At 39.0% G+C, this 18,974-nt stretch overlaps 2 protein-coding genes across 2 annotated transcripts in view; both read left to right on the forward strand.

Annotated features, from left to right (window-relative positions):
* TEX11 (testis expressed 11) overlaps window positions 1–18,974 on the forward strand; it is a 178,280-nt gene that overhangs the window by 113,187 nt on the left and 46,119 nt on the right. The window contains exons 11-12 of the mRNA XM_008567576.1: window positions 7,507–7,588; window positions 10,448–10,526. Of these exons, the coding sequence (XP_008565798.1) occupies window positions 7,507–7,588; window positions 10,448–10,526 (161 nt within the window). The remainder of the gene's footprint in view (window positions 1–7,506; window positions 7,589–10,447; window positions 10,527–18,974) is intronic.
* LOC103586323 (chromobox protein homolog 3-like) lies at window positions 4,357–5,139 on the forward strand. The gene is made up of 2 exons (XM_008567572.1): window positions 4,357–4,818; window positions 5,065–5,139. The coding sequence occupies exons 1-2, from the start codon at window positions 4,357–4,359 to the stop codon at window positions 5,137–5,139; spliced, it is 537 nt and encodes a 178-aa protein (XP_008565794.1).

Here is an 18,974-nt window from a genome sequence, read left to right on the forward strand (position 1 = left end):
GTTGCTCCCGCGCCTCACTCAGCCAGTGAGCGGGAACCGGTCTGTATGTGGGATCCAAACCCTCGGGCGGGAGCGCCGCCACGCTTCCCAAGTGGTGCACTATCCAGTGCGCCACCGGGCCGGCCCTAAAAATTTTTTTAAAGAGGAGAAATTAGAGGACGGAGGGCATCCGCTAGGGCTCATGGCTGCATTGGGGAAGCTCAGTGCCTTCCATCTCCCACCATTGCCCATGATTCGAGAAATCATTAAGTAGTTAAAACTAAAATCAGTGAAACAGCTATCCCAGAATTTTCTCTTGGACTTGAGGCTGACAGATAAAATTGTAAGGAAAACTGGCAATCTGACAAATGCTTATGTTTATGAAGTGAGCCCTGGACCAGGAGGAATCACAAGATCTATTCTCAATGCCAGTGTTGCTGAACTTCTGGTAGTTGAAAAGGATACTCAGTTTATTCCTGGATTACAGCACCTGGGAACCTGAGAATTGTCCATGGAAATGCATTGACACTCAACGTAGAAAGGGCTTTTCCAGGAAGTCTAAAAAGACAGTGGGAAGATGAGATGGACCTTTTGTTTATGGCAGAACTCAGGTGATTTTTACTTTTCAAAAGGAAGTGGCAGAGAGACTCAGCCAATACCGGAAGCAAACAGTGCAGTCGCCTTTCCATTACTGCCCAGAACCTTTCTTTCCTTCTTGAATCCGTGGCCTTGGTGTTATCAGCACCACACTCTCCCAAGTGAGCCACAGGCCGGCCCTCCACCCAGTACCTTTCTAATGTTCAGTACATCTTTACAATTCCAGGCCAAGCTCTTATCCCCAAACCAGAGACTGTTATACCCTACAGCACAGCACTTAGAAAGCACTGGAAGGCTGTTACACTTGGCAGATATAGACCTCTTTGGCCCTGCCAGCTCTCAGTTGCACAATTTAAGAGCCTCTGTGATGTATACAGAAAAATGTGTGATGAAGACCCACACCTCTTTGCTTATAATTTCAGAGAACTCAAGCAAATTAAAAGCAAAAATGCAGAAAAAGAGGATGACGAGGACAATTACAGACTCTAGCTGCTACTTTATGGGCGAGCAACCCACTGGACATTGATTTTCACAATGTGGAGCTCCTTAGACGTGTACTCGGTTGTCTTTACAGAATGACAATAAAAATACTAACGACCAGAAAAAAAAATAAATAAATAAAGGGGGAAATTAAAATTTGTTCCACAGTTATTTTTGAACTTTTTTTTTGTATAATGAAATATAAAAAGTCTTGGGTGCTTAGATATGACACTAAAAGCACAAGCAAAAAAGAAATATAAAATTGGGCTTTATTAAAATTAAAAAGTTTTGCCTCAAAGGAAACCATCAAGAAAGTAAAAGTACCAATTCATGGGATCTTCCAAACACAGTGGGAGAGAGTTATTTGCAAGTCATATATCTGATAAGTGTTTATTATTTGGAGTATATAAAGAACTCAAAAAAAAAAAGAAGAAATAAAAAAAGCAAAAAACAAAACAACCCCCCCCCCAAAAAAAATATATAAAGAACTCTTACTATTCAGTAATAAGAATACAGGGCTAGCCGGTTAGCTCAGTTGGTTAGAGTGCAGCCTTGTAATAGCAAGGTGAAGCGTTTGTTTCCCCATACTGGCCAGCTGCCAAAATAATAATAATAAAATAATAATAAGAAGAAGACAAACACCTTAATTGAAAATGGGCTAAGGATCTGAATAGACATTTTTCCAAAGAATATATACCAGTGGTCAATAAGCATATGAAAAGATGCTCAACGTTCTTAGGAATCAGGGAATGCAAATCAAAAAGCACAGCAAGAAACCACACCCTCTAACTTTATTCTTTTTCAAGGTTTTGACTTTTCTGGATGTCTTGCATTTTCATATTTTGGGATCAGCTTGTTGATTTTTGCAGAAAAGCCAGCTGAGTTTTGATAGGGATTCTCTTGAATCTGTAGATTAATTTGGGGATTATTGCCATCTTAAGAATATTAAGTCTTCAAATCCAAGAATGTTTATTTAGGTATTCCTTAATTTTTTTCAACAATGTTTTGTAATTTTCAGTATACAAGTTTTACCCTTCTTTTGTTAAATGTATTGCTATGTATTTTATTCTTTTTGATGCTTTTGTAAATTGAATTATTTTCTTAACTTCACTTTTGTATTGTTCACTGCTAAATATATAGAAATATAATTGATTTTTAAAATATTAGTGTTACATCCTGCAACCTTGCTGCACTTTTTTTTTTTTTTTTAGCTTTAATAGGTTTTAGTGGATCCTTAGGATTTTCTATGTACAAGATCATATCATCTGCAAATAGAAATAGTTTTACTTCTTCCTTTCCAATCTGGATGCCTTTTATCTCTTTTTCTTTCCTAATTACCCTGGTAAGAATATCCATTATAATGTTGAATAGAGGGCCGGCCCGTGGCTCACTCGGGAGAGTGCGGTGCTGATAACACCAAGGCCCCGGGTTCGGATCCCATATAGGGATGGCCGGTTCGCTCACTGGCTGAGCATGGTGCTGACAACACCAAGTCAAGGGTTAAGATCCCCTTACCGGTCATCTTTAAAAAAAAAAAATAATAATAATGTTGAATAGAAGTGGCAAGAGCAGACATCCTTTACTTGTTCCTGATTTTAGGGGGAGAACTTTCAGTATTTCACCATTAAGTATGGCATTAGCTGGGGGTTTTTCGTAGATACCCTTTATCAGGTTGAGGAAGCTCCTTTCATTCCTAGTTTTTTGAGAATTGCACAATCATTTTCGTTAACAGTTTGACATTACTCGATAAAGTTGAACTTGATCATACCCAACCACTTAGCAACTTCAGTCCTAGGTATACAGTTTGGAAAAGCTCTAGCATTTGTATACTACTAGAGTTGTATGTAATGCTAATATCAGGATTTTTCACAATAGCAATTGGGTTGGAAGCAACTCAAATGTCCAAAGTATAATGGGAAAATAAATTGTGATGTATTCATGCAATGGAATACTCTATAGGAGTCATTCCGAAACTCTAGCATGCATAAGTATTACCTAGAATGCCTGTTAAAACAGTTTTCTCATTTATTACCTTAGTAAGCAAGTACTAGAATTCATGTTGAAATGGAAACTTTTCATAAGCAAATCAATAATAATGATTTTACCCATATTTCCCCCCACACACACACACAATTTGCTGGGCAATGGTCCCAGAGTTTCTGATTCAGTAGGTTTGGGATGGGGCTTGCATTTCTAACAAGTTCCCAAATGATGCTGATGCAGGGACCACCCTTTGAGAACCATACTATGTAGTAATGAAAACAAATAAATTGTTTTATGTATCAACATGGCTGAATCTGAAAAACATGATTTAAATGAAAGAGGCAAGTCACAGAAGAATTTATATACATTATGATTCTGTTTAAGTGAAGTTCAAATGTAGGCAAAAGTAAATAATTATATTAGCCAGCTTGGGCTGCTATCACAAAATGTTATAAACTGGGTGGCTTAAACAACAGAAATTTATTTCTCAAAGTTCTGGGGGCTGGGAAGTCCAAGATCAAGATACCATCCTACTGGGTTTCTAGTGAGGGGCCTCTTCTTTGTCAGTGGCCACCCTCCTGCTGTATCCTCACTTGGCACAGACAGAGAGATCATCTCTCTTATGTCTCTTAAGGGCATTAATCCTATTCAAGGGGGCTCCATCCTTATGAACCGATTACCTCCTAAAGGCCCCACCTCCAAATACCATCACACTGGTGATTAAGGTTTCAACATATGAATTGTGGGGGTGGAAATTCAGCCCATAGCGACAATATATTGTGTATCTATAAAGAAAAGCAAGGGAATTACTGCACACAATTCAGGATGGTGTTTATCTCTGTCGAGAAGTGAGGAGGATGCAAATGGGCAAGGCTACACTGGAGGCTTCTAGCTTCTAATGTGGTGGTAATGTTCTGTTTCTTAACCTGGGTGGTAGGTAAACTTGGGTGGTAAGTACATGAGTGTTTGTTTTATTATTATTCCATAAAGTATACATATATGTTTTATATACTCATGTGTACATGTGTATGTATATGATATACTCCACACTAAAAATAATGGATACATTATCTTTACAGCTTGCAGGAGACCCAGACAGTGTAGTAATATGCAGGTCCAGGATAGACAGAGCTTCAAGGGAGGCAGCATATTATAGTAGAAAGATTATGACCTTTAGAGTCAGAGAGATCTTAATTCAACTTTCAGCTGTCATATGTGGCTCAAGCTAGAGATACGCAGAGCTGAAGATGCTGCAGACCCGCGACCCAGAGCAGCTCAGAGGTGGTGAACAATAGCTCTTCAAGTCTCCAAGTAAAAATGGCCTCCAATAAAACTACATTGCAAAAAATGGGAAAGAAACAGAATGGAAAAAGTAAAAAAGTTGAAGAGGCAGAGCCTGAAGAATTTGTGGTGGAAAAAGTACTGGACCAACATGTAGTGAATGGGAAGGTGGAGTGTTTCCTCAAGTGGAAGGAATTTACAGATGATGACAATATTTGGGAACCTGAAGAAAATTTAGGTTGTCCAGAGTTAACTGAAGCATTTCTTAATTCTCAAAAAGCTGGTAAAGAAAAAGATGATACAAAAAGAAAATCTTTATCTGACAGTGAATTGGATTACAGCAAATCAAAGAAGAAAATAGATACTGATAAACCAAGAGCCTTTGCCAGAGGCCTTGATCCTGAAACAATAATTGGTGCCACAGACAGCAGTGGAGAATTGATGTTTCTCATGAAGTGGAAAGATTCATTTGAGGCAGACTTGGTGCTGGCAAAAGAGGCAAATATGGGGCCGGCCCGGTGGCGCACTGCTATAGTGCGCTGCTTGGGAAGTGCGGTGGCGCTCCCGCCGAGGGTTCGGATCCCGCATACAGACCGGCCGCTCACTGGCTGAGCGAGGGGCGGGGGCAACACCGAGGGTTGCGATCCCGTGGCCGGTCCCGGTCCGGTGCGGGCGCGACACTGAGGGTTGCGATCCGTTGCCGGTCACGAAAAAAGACAAAAAGGAAAAAAAAAAAAAAAAGAGGCAAATATGAAGTGTCCTCATATTGTAATTGCTTTTTATGAAGAGACTAACTTGGCGTTCTTTTCCAGAAGATGAAGCTCAATAATTGTTTGCATTGCTTTTTATGTATTTATGTATACATATATAAAATATCTTTTGCATCAATAGCACTGGTTATTTTTTTACAAATAAATAAAAGCTTTCTGTAGTTGCCTCCTTTATCAGAAAAGAACATTTGATACCATGGTATATTATTTCCTCTGCATTAGAAAACACCTTTTCTAAATGTTGGGGGAAATTTCCACAGTCATTACTCAATCAGAACTTATGTTTAATTCATATGCCTAAGGACCATTCTGGGTTTGTTTGTTTTTGTGTGTGTATATATATAAAATATATATGTAAATGGCTTCTTTTGTTTATTTGCTTTTAAACATTCACCAAAGCAAAAACCATGGGGTAAGCTCATGTTTCTGAGATGCCATCATTCTGAAAAAACCTAAGAAATAAATCACTTTGAGTTGAATTTTTTTCTGAAGCCATAACCTTTCAAATTAAGTAGATGATTCTGTAATTGGATAATTTAAAAACAGAGCCATATCAGAATCCATATCTATATCTATAGTCATATAAGTGCAACCATTTATTTGGAGAATTCGTCACTACCAACAACCTACCCCAATGAGGAAACTGGACAAATCCTGATGTTTTAATCAGCTAAGCAAGATTCAGTTAAAAGGACATTTAAAGATTCCTCTAGCGAGCCATTCCTTTACAAAGAGTTGAAATCCCTGTGTTATATTGACTAAAAGTTCATGATTTATGGAATGTCTAAGATTCGGCTCATGAAAACATAGCACATGGTTAGAGATGTTGTCAGTTTAGGATGTGCTGGCATAAATGGGTAAACTTGTAAACCAAACTATCAACCTGCATGGTTTTTGTTTATCCCTACTCATTCCTTACATGTAGGCTCAAATCTTTCAGTATTTTGGTTACTGGTTCAGCAGAAGTCAGGAAAACAATAGCTCTGTAGTAATCAGAATGTTACCCAACTGTATATTGTTTATTGTAAATACTGGTCAATAAATAGTTTTATGTTCCTTTAAAAAAAAAAAAAACAAAAAACAAATTTCAGCTGTATCACTTACCAACTGTGTGACCATGGGTAAGTTACTTAACTCCATCTGGGCCTCACTCAGGTTCCTCATCTGAAAAACAGGGTTCACAATACTTACCTTATATTTTTGTTGTACCTGGAGCCTGTTTCTTAATAAATTATTTGGTAGAAAGTAAACAAAAATCGAAGAAAGAAAAGAGAAACAATAGTGAGAAAGGTTACAAAGACAAGAATATTGATGGTAGGGAGAAAGCTGATGGATTTAACAGGCAATCATTCATAACTTCTAAAAGTGTAGTTCCAAGAGACACTAAGGATGGGCAAATACAGTGCAAATGTTTATGAAAGCAAAGAAACGATGATACAATGGAAGCAAAAGTGTTCATTCTCTGGAGTTGTTTAGTAATTAAATAAAGAGAACAGAACGTTAACTTGGTGTGAGTACAGCAGAGTGGAGGAAAACAGATGCTACTAAGATCTGGAAGACCTATACATTTCTGAAGGTAAAAGGGAGTTGAACCTAATGCATAGTTCAACATGCCTGTAGGAAAGATGGTCATGTAATAAATTAAAATTGGCAACCTTAGTTTATTCTTTGTATTGGTGTCATCTATATTTGCAAACCCTTTTAATACTAGTGCTTAATTTTCCTAACTTTCCAGTTTTAAGGTATCTCACACATGAATACCTGTACTGATTTCCATTGTATGGAATTATGAGTATAATGTTCATGTAGAGGCTAATTGGCTTTGTATAGAGAAAAATTCTGTTCTATGGGCCTAGATTGCACTTTTAATCTTATCCAGCTGTTTAAAGTTGTACCCTGTCAGGCAAAAGTGAAACCCAGGCAAAAGATCACACACAGATAGCTTAGGGCCAGCTAACAATGACTTGGAAACATCATTCAGAGTACATCGTTGTTAATGGTAGACATGATAGACATATCCTATATAAAAATCAATACATTTTCTATTTTGTTCTACCATTGTTTGAAAAGGACCTTTGTTGTTAATAAAATCTCAAAAGAAAAGAAATCCAACTGATATTTGGGGTTTTGCTTATCAAGAATATGGCTTCATATTCAGTTTGAGTATTGATCAGACCATTAAATGTTTGTCATTCAATATAGATGTTTACAAGTCCTTTTCCTTGTATTATTTCATTTAGATTGAATAAAATATCAGAAAATATCCTCAGGGATAGACCTGATGTTATGATATCTTTAAAATTTTGATTTCCTTTGATTGAGTTGTCCTGTGGTGGTTGAATAAAATAGGCAATTACTTGAAAATTGTCTTCTACATTCCACAGTTTTAATATTGTGATTTCTTTGTTTAAAATAGGAACATTTAAATCCTGCTGGGCTTTTCTTAAAGATGCAAATCCTCTTGAAAAGTGAAACAGCTAATGAAGAACTCCTCGAAGGTATCATCTCTGTGTGTGAAGAGCACACAATTTTGAAATATTACCAACAGTTTGTTGAATGTAAGATCTTTTGGAGTATGCTAAGAATAGGTATAATCTTATGGTGGCTGAGAAGGAAACTGATCACATTTGAAAAGGGGAAGATTGTCAGCCAGAAAGAGAGAAAGAGGAAATCATAGCAAATTTATAAGGTGGTTATTAAAAAAAAGAACTGAGTGAAAGTAATCAGTTTTCTTTTAGTCCAGCAGAGAATTGCAGCTGCTGAACCCTTCTGAAGTTGTTTACCACAATGAAGAAAGATTACCTATTGATTACTTGTATAAACATTGCTGTTTGTTTTTCATAATTCTCAAGGAACTAGAAAGTACACAGCACAAAATAAACATACTGATATGTATCTGTAGGTCATTGGGCGAGTTACTTAACTCTTCTGTGCTTCAGTTTATTCATTTTTAAAAGAGATATAATAATAATAATATCTGCCTCATCGTGTTGTTTTTTGAATCTTATGACATAATGTATATAAAGCATTTAGCACCATACCTGGTACATAGTTAGTGTGTGAAACATGTTACCTATAATTGTAGTTATTATTATTTTATTATTATTATTATTATTATTATTATTACTACTACTAGTACTAATACTTGCATTAAGTGAGGCAAAAATCTCTCTATGCAATACTGGCCCTCAACATTTCAATTTTGTTTAGTCATAAAAATAATTTACTCTAAATTCTTTTAATGTGTACATGCTATAGTACATTAGTAATCTTTAAGAGCTGATTATTTGTACTATACAAAATTATATGTTATAATTACTGATTATCCAATAAATAGTTATCAATTTTTAATAATTAGGGCAATAATAAAATTTGGCAGTAGCCCTAAGTTTAGTACTGCTGAATCTTTCTGTGACCTCTAGAATTTTATACAGTCACTTAAGAGACCTCAGAAGCTCAAACATATACAGGATTCTGCATTTCTAGGTAGTTGTATCACCTTAGCATACACAGGTTAAGAAATGTTAGGAACCAGGAAGACATCTCCCCTATTTTGAGTACGGGAATAAACAAACCAACTAACCAGTTAAAGGAATAGGCTTACTCAAACTAATACAATATAGGAAGACCAGAGAGATTATTGGAGTCGCCAAGTTTGAAGTTGATTAGTTTTGGACTAGAATTCCCCATTACAGTGTTTATCCAAATGTAGATAAAAAGCAGAGTTTAAAGTGAAATTATTCTTTATTTTCAGATTGTTTTCACTTAACTCAATCTAGATACTCCTGATAGCTGGAGTAATGAAGTTGCAGAGTCACTCATTGATTACAAATTGAGAGACTTCTCTGAATACAAATTATTTTATATTTTAAAATAATAAAATTGATTTTTACTTTGTTGTATTGAGAGAATGTATGAAACTCGCATTTTTATAGTCTGTTTATTTCTTTGCTAGTGAAATACTTACCTTACTCTTAGAATGGTTAATCTAACTTCTGGCATTAGAATTTCACTGGTATTTTTTGTAGTAGAAAAAGTAGAAACTTGGGCTGGCCCTGTTGCTCACTCGGGAGAATGCAGTGCTGCGGGTTTGGATCCTATATAGGGATGGCCACTGTGCTCACTGGCGTGGTGCAGACGACACCGAGCCAAGGGTTGCGATCCCCTTACTGGTCAAAAAAAAAAAAAAAAAGAAGAAAAAGTAGAAATTTAAAAATATACAAATTTTTTTATTATAAATGGGTAGTACATACTCATTAAAGAAATTTTGGGAAAATACATACTAAAAATACTTATAGTCCCACCATCCTCTAGAATTTAAGCACCGTGACAGCAGGGATTTTTTTCTGCTTTGTTCACTGCTGGGTACTCAGCACTAAGCACAGTGCCTGGCACAGAGAATACACTCCTTAAATATTTGTTGAATAAATACTTGAATCTAAACAAAATCACTTAGAAATTGTGAACATAAGTACTTGTAGCCTTGTTTTCTAATTTTTCTCTTACTAATCTTATAAATATTTTTATATTCATGCATAGTCATTTTTTTCCATGTTATTTCATACTTAACAACTTTAATGGTTGGATAATAGTTTATCACTACCCAATAGCAGATATTCAGGGTACATTTCCTTTCTATTGTTACTATAATCTACACTGCTTTTAATATCTTTGTTCATAAACCTTTTTCCCATATTTATTTCAAATGACTTTTCAGAAGTACGATTTCTGAAGTAAAGAGAATAATAATAATAGCAGCTGCTATTTATTTATTTTTTGGCAGCTGGCTGGTAAGGGGATCTGAACCCTTGACCTTGGTGTTATCAGCACCATGCTCTAACCAGCTGAGCCAGCTGGCCAGCCCAGCTGCTATATATTGAATGCTTACTAAGTGATAGGTGCTTTGCAATGTAATTTCCATACATTACCTCATGTAATTCTATTAACAACCCAGAGAGATTGGTGGTATATTCCCCATTTTACAGATGACAGAACTAAGGTGCAGAAAAATTAAGTAACTTGCCTGTGGCCATACAGGTGACAAGTGGTTTCAAATTTAGGTCCGTCCGACTTCAGATCCCAAGCTCTTAACCACAGTGGACTTAGCATATTAGTATTGCCAAATTGCTTTTCAAAAGGATTGTACCAAGTTACTTTGTCATCCATATAAAAGTGTCTGTGTCACTATACTCTCTATCATTGGATATTAGTACTTAAAAAAGAAGATTTTGATAAATAGTTTGGCAAAACATGGCATATGGGAAACATTTAGTATGTAGATTTTGAATAGAGGAAAATTACTGAAAATAGCTAAGCTTCCTAAAAAGTGAAACTGATATTTCATTTTTTCACTTTAGCTGTCATGGAAATACTGCATCTTGAGATGTCTTTAGAATTCTGTCTGAACATTGTTAAACTGCTGATGGATCACGAAAGGTACAGAAGAATTGATTTTCCTTTCGCTAAAGACTATTATCTTTATAAGGTTTTCATTAACACATAAAAGAAATATATATATACTTATACTGAAAGCACAATATTTGCCATTATGCTGATCAATTTAGAATATGTAACTGCTTGCTTAATGACTTAAAAAAATAGGAAACTTAATTTAAAAATTTATATTAAATTTTAAAAAATGAAATAAAATGAAAAAGAAATAAGATAGGGCTTTATAAAATAGGAGTTAGGCTAGGTTAACCTGCAGGCCAGAGTCATGTAGAACAGGAAGGCATGAGCAAGTGCAGTTCTGCAAGTGATATGCATCTCTGGCTTTATCTTCATGGGATCATTGATGTCAAAAGGGACATTGAAGGTTTTACAGACCTCTTAGTGGTTCTCAAACTTTGGTGTCATCAGAATCACTGGGGAGTAAGCACTTGAACAGATGCTCAACATCATTAGCCATCAGGGAAATGCAAATCAAAACCACAATGAGAAACCACTTCACACTTGCTAGGATGGCTATAATAAAAAAGACAGATAATAAAAGGTATTGTCAAGGATGTGGAGAAATTGTAACCATCATACACTGCTGGTGGGAATGTAAAATGGTGCAGCTGCTTTAGAAAAAGTCTATTAGTTCCTCAATAAGTTAAATATACAGTTACCATATGACCCAGCAATTCCACCCCTAGGTATAAATAAAGCCAAGAAAATTGAAAGCATATATTCACACAAACACTTGTACATGAACATTCTTAGCAGCATTATTCATAATAGCTAAAAAGTGGAAACAACCTATATGTTCATCAACAGATGAATGGATAAACAAAATGTGATATAACCATACCATGGAATATTTGTCAATAAAAAGAAGCAGAGTACTGATACATGTTACAACATGGATAAACCTTGAAAACATGCTAAGTGAAAGAAGCCAGTCACAAAAAAAATCACATATTGTAAGTTCCACTTATATGATATGCTCCAAATAGGCAAATTTATAGAGAGAAAAAGTAGATTATAGTTGCCTAGGGCTACAGAAGTTGGGGGAAAATGCGGAGTGACTGCTAATGGATATGGTGTTTCTTTTAGGCGTGATGAAAATGTTCTAAAATTTATTGAGAGATGGTTGCACAATTCTGAGAATATACTAAAAAACCATTGAATTGTAAACTTTAAACGTATAAATTGTATTGTATGTGGATTATACTTCAATAAAGCTGTTATTAAATCACTGAAGGAAACAGATAAAACTGTAGAGGTCAGGCCCTATATTACTTCAACAAGCCCAAGTGTCTGTATTCTTTATTAGTTCTCCATGTGGTTCTGAGAACCACTATTCTAGACCAGAGGTCAGCAAACATTTTTTATAAAGGGACAGATAGTAAATATTTCAGGCGTTATAAGCCATAAGATCTCTGTTGCACCACTCAACTCTGCTGTTGTAGTGTGAAAGCAGCCACAGACAATATATAAATGAATGGATGTGGCTGTATTCCAATAAAACTTTCTTTGCAAAATAAAGCGGCTGGTTAGATTTGGCCCTTGGGGTATAGTTAGACTAATCTCCTACCTGACACTTGAGTTCTGTGTAACTTCTTGTATGAGAAGTGATTTAGCCTCTTCTGGAATACCTGTCGAAGAAGAGAGCTCATTATATTTTTATAAATCTGGAACAGAAAATTCTTCCTCATTTAGAATTTATACATGTTTTTCAGTAATTTCTAAGGCTGCCTTGTGCCTCATGGTAACATCTAAATCTTTAACTTGAGAGCTTTCCCCCAGTTCATCCTAATATTGTTCATGATATGGTCACTTTCTGGGTGTCACTTACAGTTTGTAAGTGTGGCAACTAGAACTGAGCACAATACTGCAGATCTGATCTAAACAGTAGTGTATACCTTGCATGTTCTAAATGTTCTATACCTGTGTTGTCCAGTATGGTAGCAACTAGCCACACGTAGCTATTTATACTTAATTAAAATTTTAAAAAATTAAAAATTTAGTTCCTCAGTCACACTAGCCACATGTAGCTAGTGGGTACCTTATTGGACAGCACAGATAGAGAACATTTCCATTATCACAGCAAGTTCTATTGGGCAGCACTGTTCTAGATCCAGTATTTCTTTTAATTCAGGCAATATTTAAATTAGCTCTTTTCTGGCAGTCACATCATATGGTTAATTTATTGGGCTTATAAAACTGATCTTTACAATGTCGGTTGCTCTTAATGCCTGAATTCCATATCTTCTACTTTTATGGTGAATTAGGTACCTAGTAGCCATACTTTATAGACTATTAAGTGAAAGAAAGTGAGCCGAGATGCCAGGTACCGTTCAAGCTTTATTTAAGAAAGAAATCTGCTGGGCTGTACTCAAAATGGAGGAAAGCCCAGGGCTGCCCCGGTAATGGGGGACAGCACCAGGTGTGGGGGTGGTAGAGTTTATATAGATATGTTGGCGCCAAGAGCTGGGTGATGTAATTCCGGGTTGGGGATTGAGTTAGGTCATGGGGATGGAGAGTTCTGTGCATGCAGAAACGCCAAAAGTTTCATTTTCTCTGGAGCCGTGAGGCTTCTTGTAAAAGAGAATGGGGGAGGGGAGGGGAGGAGGTGGACAGCACCGTTTTGTACTTGGGCTTCTCTAAAATGGCACTGGTTATGTTGCAGATCTATTATTCCTGCCTTTTAAGTATAGGAAAAAGGGAAAAAGGGCAGAGGTCTCATTCTTCTGAAGCTACTTCTTGCTGGAGATGGGTGAAGATATGGAAAAAATAAAAGATTTATGTTGGCGGGCAAAACAATTAGGTGGCAGGGTATTGGTTTCATGTGGGGAGGTTGTATTCCTCCTGGAAGGGTCGCTGATTCTGAGGGGCTGATATCCTCCTCGCAGGAACAATTCAGTGACCTTTTGGTTGGTGAAAGCCTATATAAGTTCCTGCAAGAAATTAGAGAAACACCAAAAGGGACAGGGACCAAAAAGTAGGATGAGGCACAGTTAGGGGTCCTAGTAGGGGCATAAGCCAGGGTATCCAAGGGTTCAGTGAAATGGTTTAAGTTGTTTTGGATCACCCTGGACTCATTTATGTAATAACAACATTCCTCCCCCAAGAAGAGGCAGGTGCCTTCCTTCTCAGCTGTAAGGAAGTAAAGGGCCAGACGGTTCTGTAAAGTGACTGTCGACTGTCATGAGTGAGGTGACCTGTCACTGGAGGGAGGAGATGCTATCTATGCTTAGTTCTTCTGAGAGTTTTTGATAGAATTGAGAGGCAGTATCAAGGCCCACTATGCCAATCCCAGTAGCAGGAAGGATCCCTGCCCCAATTAATGCCCTATGGGAGTAGGGGCACTTCCTGAGATGGGGGCTGAAGTTAGTCCCAGTCCCATCTCCATCTCTCCATCTGTCTGGAGGGTGATGTCAGGGACAAGCCAAAAGAATATGTAAGAAATCACGTTGCAATAGGATAATGTAGTTTTACAAAGGAAACATATTCCGGTTTTAGGGCATGTGTAAGGAGGGGGTAAGTGAATGGTGGTATTTGGTGGTGGTAGTAAAGCAGAGTGCGGGCAGGCCCCGCATAACACTGACAGTCCCCAGTGAGGTGAGATTAAAGGAAAGTGAAGAGACGTTTGTGGAAACATCGCGGGCTGCATTGACAGGGTGGGGGAGTGACCACAAAGAGTTTCTCACGAAGTGGGAGACAGATGAGTCGCTCGGGGACCAGTCTGAACCGCCATGTTCCAGGTAAGGGGGAGCATTGAGATAGGAGGAAAAACATGGGAAGGATGTGAAGGGTTAGGGAGCTGCAAGAATTGAAAGGGCACATTGCCACAATGAAATTACTAAAAAGCATCTTACTGATAGGAGGTAAAGAAGTGCCAGGAGAAATCTTCCTATAATGTTACACTGCTCTGGGGCAGCACTGGCCAATCCTGTAGCAAGTAAAGGTTAGGGACATGGGGTAGAATATACTTATCATGTTCCATGATGGCAAACCTGTGATAGCAGGTTGGGACCAGTCTTGGAGTAGCTCTTGTGTGAAGGACGTGAAGTGGGCCTGCACGAGTGAGAGGATAATTGCTGGGGGAAAGATCATCGTTCTTCAGGGATTGGGGAAAGAGTGGAGATCCTGGAGATTTTTCATTTTGTGGGTCCTAAAATGGATGAAGTGTGAGGAGATGTCAGGTTAGAGGTTGAGTAGCAGGACCCCTCTGGCTTGGTGTTAACAGATTTTTGGGTAAAGTCTCAGGTGCTAGTTTTGCCGAGGATAAGTGATACCAAGGGGCCTTTCTTAGTACTTTTACTGCCGTGGGAGTGGTGAGAAGCACTGTATAAGGCCCTTCCCAGCATGGTCTATATGAACTGAATTCTGGAAATCTAAAAGGATTTGCTCAGCTTTTGTGGTAGGGAAGACATAGCAACCAGAGAGTATACCAGTTGTCCTTTCTCTGTGCTCCCAACCATTGGAGGTGTTGTGTTTCTTGGGATGTATATTGGGATAAGGGCATAGGGGCCATGAGAAGGACCTGAGCAGGAGAGGAAGAGTGGGGGCCTGGTGATTGAGCCGCCTATTTTGCAGTTAGACTTGCCAGTTTGTTTCCCTGGGCTATGGGGTCATTTGAGGTTTGGTGTCTTCTGCAGTGTATAACCCCAACCTCCTTTGGGAGTTGTGCAACCTCAATAGCTTCTGTTAGATTTACTATGGCATGACCCGCCCAGGGGGCAGGCATGGAGGTGGCACTCCTATCTATGAACTGTGTAATGGGATGCAGAGAGATGTGTGGAAAGGGACTGAGAAAGAGGTCTAAAGCCTCCATGCAGTTAAGGGTCATGAGTGTTTTGGAATGAGAGTGGCTGGATTTAAGGGAAGGGCAAGGTTTGAAGGAAAACTGGGAATTCTCAATGAAAATAAGGTGAACAAGTTGTAGGTGGGAAGGGGAGAGAATTGACTTGGCCTTATGGCTGAGAAGGTCTTCACTGTTTGTTGTCCAAAAGTTAGTTTAGAGCTTTCTTGTGCTAAAAGGGTGGCTGCTGCCAAGGCCCGTAAACAGGGGCCCATTCTCGAGCTGTGGTGTCTAGTTATTTGGAGAGGTTTGTAACTGGGGAGAAAATATCTCCTGCCTTTTGTTCCAAAACCCCGACCACCAGTCCTTGGGTTTCAGTGACATATAGGATAAAAGGATGAGATAGGTTTGAGAGTTGGGGCTGTGAGGAGAGTGGCTTTTAAGTGATGGAGGGAGAATGAATGGGCTTTGTGGGATCTAAAGGAATGGCAAGATCCCCTTTGGCTGCCCCATAAAGTAGTTTTGCTTGCATGCCAAAGTTAGGAATCCATAGGTGCTGATACCCTGCAAGTCCCAAGAAAGAAAGGATTTCACCCTTTTTGGAAGGAGTAGGGAGTTCAGAAATTAAACTTTCGCGATCCACTGAAAATCCCAGCGAGTTCCTAACCCACCTCTCTGACCTACTCCCTGTACATGGACTTGGACAACTCCTTCCGTCCCAGCCACTTTATGGAAGGGTTATGAAAAGCCAGAGCTGAGGCGAGGTTGTTACCTGACGAAGGGGGAGAAAGAGAGGGGTTCAGCAGCTGGGGTGAGCATCTTGAGGCCAGGGAGAGGGAAGAGAGAGAAATGTGGAGGGTTGACGGATCAGAAGATTGATCCGAGTCTGGAAGCAGAGGTTGAGCATGAGCTAGGAGAATCTGAGACATAGGACAGTTTTGACAGAGAGAAAAACATGTTCAGAGATAGGAGAAGGCTCGAACAAGGAATCTCTACAGCTTTTCCTGTTTCTGTGAGTGTCTAAATCAAGTGCCATCTTGTGGCCACCGGGATCCATTGTAACAAGTTGTTTGAGTTTTAATGTCTCCCTGGAGGCCGAGAAATTGGCCAGGAGATGGCCCAAGGGCATAGAGTGTGGAGGTTTGGATCTTGAGGATCCCGTGTAGAGGGTGAGAAAGGGCAGTCAGTCCTGGTACAAGAAGAGTGCCAGCAAAGGGCGTCCCCTTCGGTGCCCACATTCTTTTTGAGAGAAAAGCCAGCGACCCGCTAGAAGAGTGTCCTCCAGTAGCTGGGGGGCATGAGAAGAGTTCCCTTGGCCAGGCATCTGGGCTTCGAGAATGGGAGTGAGAGCCAGTCAGGGGAACCCAAGACGAGAAAGGACAGACCCACTGACTCACCCTGAATTGAGGCTGATGTTGGATGCGTTGGTCTGAAATGACAAAAGGAGAGAGAGTCCTGGAGGCATCCAGTTTCAGCAGGTCTTGGAAGGGCAGCCAAGGGCAGCCAAGGGCCGATCACCACAAGAGAGAGGGGATCATCCACAACATCGGCCAAAACCCTACCTGGGTTTCAGCCTCAAAATGAAAGAAAGTGAGCTGAGTTGCTGGGTACTGTTCAAGCTTTATTTAAGAAATCTGCCAGGTTGTACTCAAAGTGGCAGGCAGCCCAGGGCTGCTCTGAAAATGAAGTAAACTCCCAGGAGAAGTCTTTCCTGGGTTGTGAACTTGCAGTCACAGGCTGTGCTCAGAGTGGCAGGCCGCCCAGGGCTGCGCTGAAAATGGGACAGCACCAGGCATGGGGGTGGTAGAGCTTATATAGGTATGTTGGCGCCAAGAGCTGGGTGATGTAATTCCAGGGCGGGGATTGAGTTAGGTCATAGGGATGGAGAGTTCTGCGCATGCAGAAATGCCGAAAGTTTCATTTTCTTCGAAATCATGAAGCTTCTTAATGAAAGAGAACAGGGTAGGGGAGGGAAGGAGGTGGACAGTGTCATTTTGTACTTGGGCTTATCTAAAATGGCACTGGTTATGTTGCAGATCCATTATTAAATTTCAGCCTGATTGTTACAGCCTATTTTTTTCAGTTCTGATCTTTGTGAGTTTCTGTTCTACCATGTAGTGTATTAGCTATTCCTCCCAGTTTGTGTCATCTTCAGGTATGGTAGTCATGTCAACTGCCTTCATCTAATTCAGGAGTTGGCAAACTTTTTCTTTTTCTTTTTTTTTTTTTCCCTTTTTGTCTTTTTTCGTGACCGGCAACGGATCGCAACCCTCAGTGTCGCGCCCGTACCAGACCGGGACCGGCCACGGGATCACAACCCACGGTGTTGCTCCCGCCCCTCGCTCAGCCAGTGAGCGGCCGGTCTGTATGTGGGATCCGAACCCTCGGCGGGAGCGCCACTGCGCTTCCCAAGCAGCGCACTATAACAGTGCGCCACCAGGCCGGCCCAAACTTTTTCTTACAGAGCAAGACAGTATGTATCTTAGGCTTGTGGACCACATAGTCTCTGTTAGAACTAGTCATCTCTACCACTGTAGTGCAAAAGTATCTGTAGACCAAACACAACCAAATGTGTATGGCTGTGTTCTAATAAAACTTTATTTATGAAAACAAGCTGTTGGACTTCAGGCCACAGTTTGCTGACTCCTAATCTAAATTGGTAGACTGGGTAAAACTGAAGTCAGAACCCTCATGGTAGCAAAGACTAATCTTCAGGTTAATACCAACTCATGAATCCATTCTTTTGGAGTTACAAACTCACCTAATTATGTAGCCATATAGCTTAATTTTCTCCATCTGGTTCACAAAAATTTCATTGGATTTAATTTTTATTCTATAAAGTTATTTTATCTTATTTTAAAAATGTTATCGGTTATACATATTCATGGAGTACAAAGCTGACCATCACCACTTGTGTCCACGATATGATGGACAGATCAATACTATTAGTATGCCCATTACCACAAATTGTGATTATTTCCTGTGTCCTCCACCCAGTAAAGTTTTGGTTGTTTAACCCTACCTCCTTTCAAAAAGAATTTGCAGCTTCCTATATTCAAGCAAAATAAAGCTTTTAATATTGAAATAGAAAATCAAAATCCTTAAAAGGGGAAGCAAACATGCCAAACACAATGGCTAATATGAGGGGTCTTCGTAAAGTTCACGAAAAAATTCATATAATCTTTATTTTTTTTTGAATTTTTAAAATTTTATTCTTATCAAAACATTATTGATTATACATATATTTGTGGGGTATAGAGCTGAATATCAATACCTGTGTATAATATGTAATGATCAAATCAGGATAACTAGTATATTCATCGTTACAGAAATGTGATCATTATTTGTGACCCTTAACCAATTTCTTTTTATGTTTGTTTGTTTGTTTTCTTTGTTTTTCTTAATTTTATTTTGTCGATATACAATGAGGTTGATTATTGTGGCCCACCACCAAAACCCCCCTCCCTCCTCCCTCTCCCCCCTCCCACCCAACAATGTCCTTTCTGTTTGCTTGTCCTATCAACTTCAAGGAACTGTAGTTGTTAAGTCTTCTCCCCCACCCCGGTTTTTCTTTGTGTGAGTGTGAATTTATTTATTTATTTTTAGCTCCCACCAATAAGTGAGAACATGTGGTATTTCTCTTTCTGTGCCTGACT

This window comes from Galeopterus variegatus, unplaced genomic scaffold, assembly GCF_000696425.1.
Source record: "Galeopterus variegatus unplaced genomic scaffold, G_variegatus-3.0.2 Scaffold331, whole genome shotgun sequence".
NCBI classification, from domain to species: domain Eukaryota; kingdom Metazoa; phylum Chordata; class Mammalia; order Dermoptera; family Cynocephalidae; genus Galeopterus; species Galeopterus variegatus.

Excerpts from the sequence above, each read along its gene's own strand:
- LOC103586323 (XM_008567572.1), top strand. The coding sequence starts at position 4,357 with ATGGCCTCCAATAAAACTACATTGCAAAAAATGGGAAAGAAACAGAAT. Across the intron at positions 4,819-5,064 it reads ACTTGGTGCTGGCAAAAGAG|GCAAATATGAAGTGTCCTCA; the intron begins GCAAATATGGGG and ends AAAAAAAAAGAG.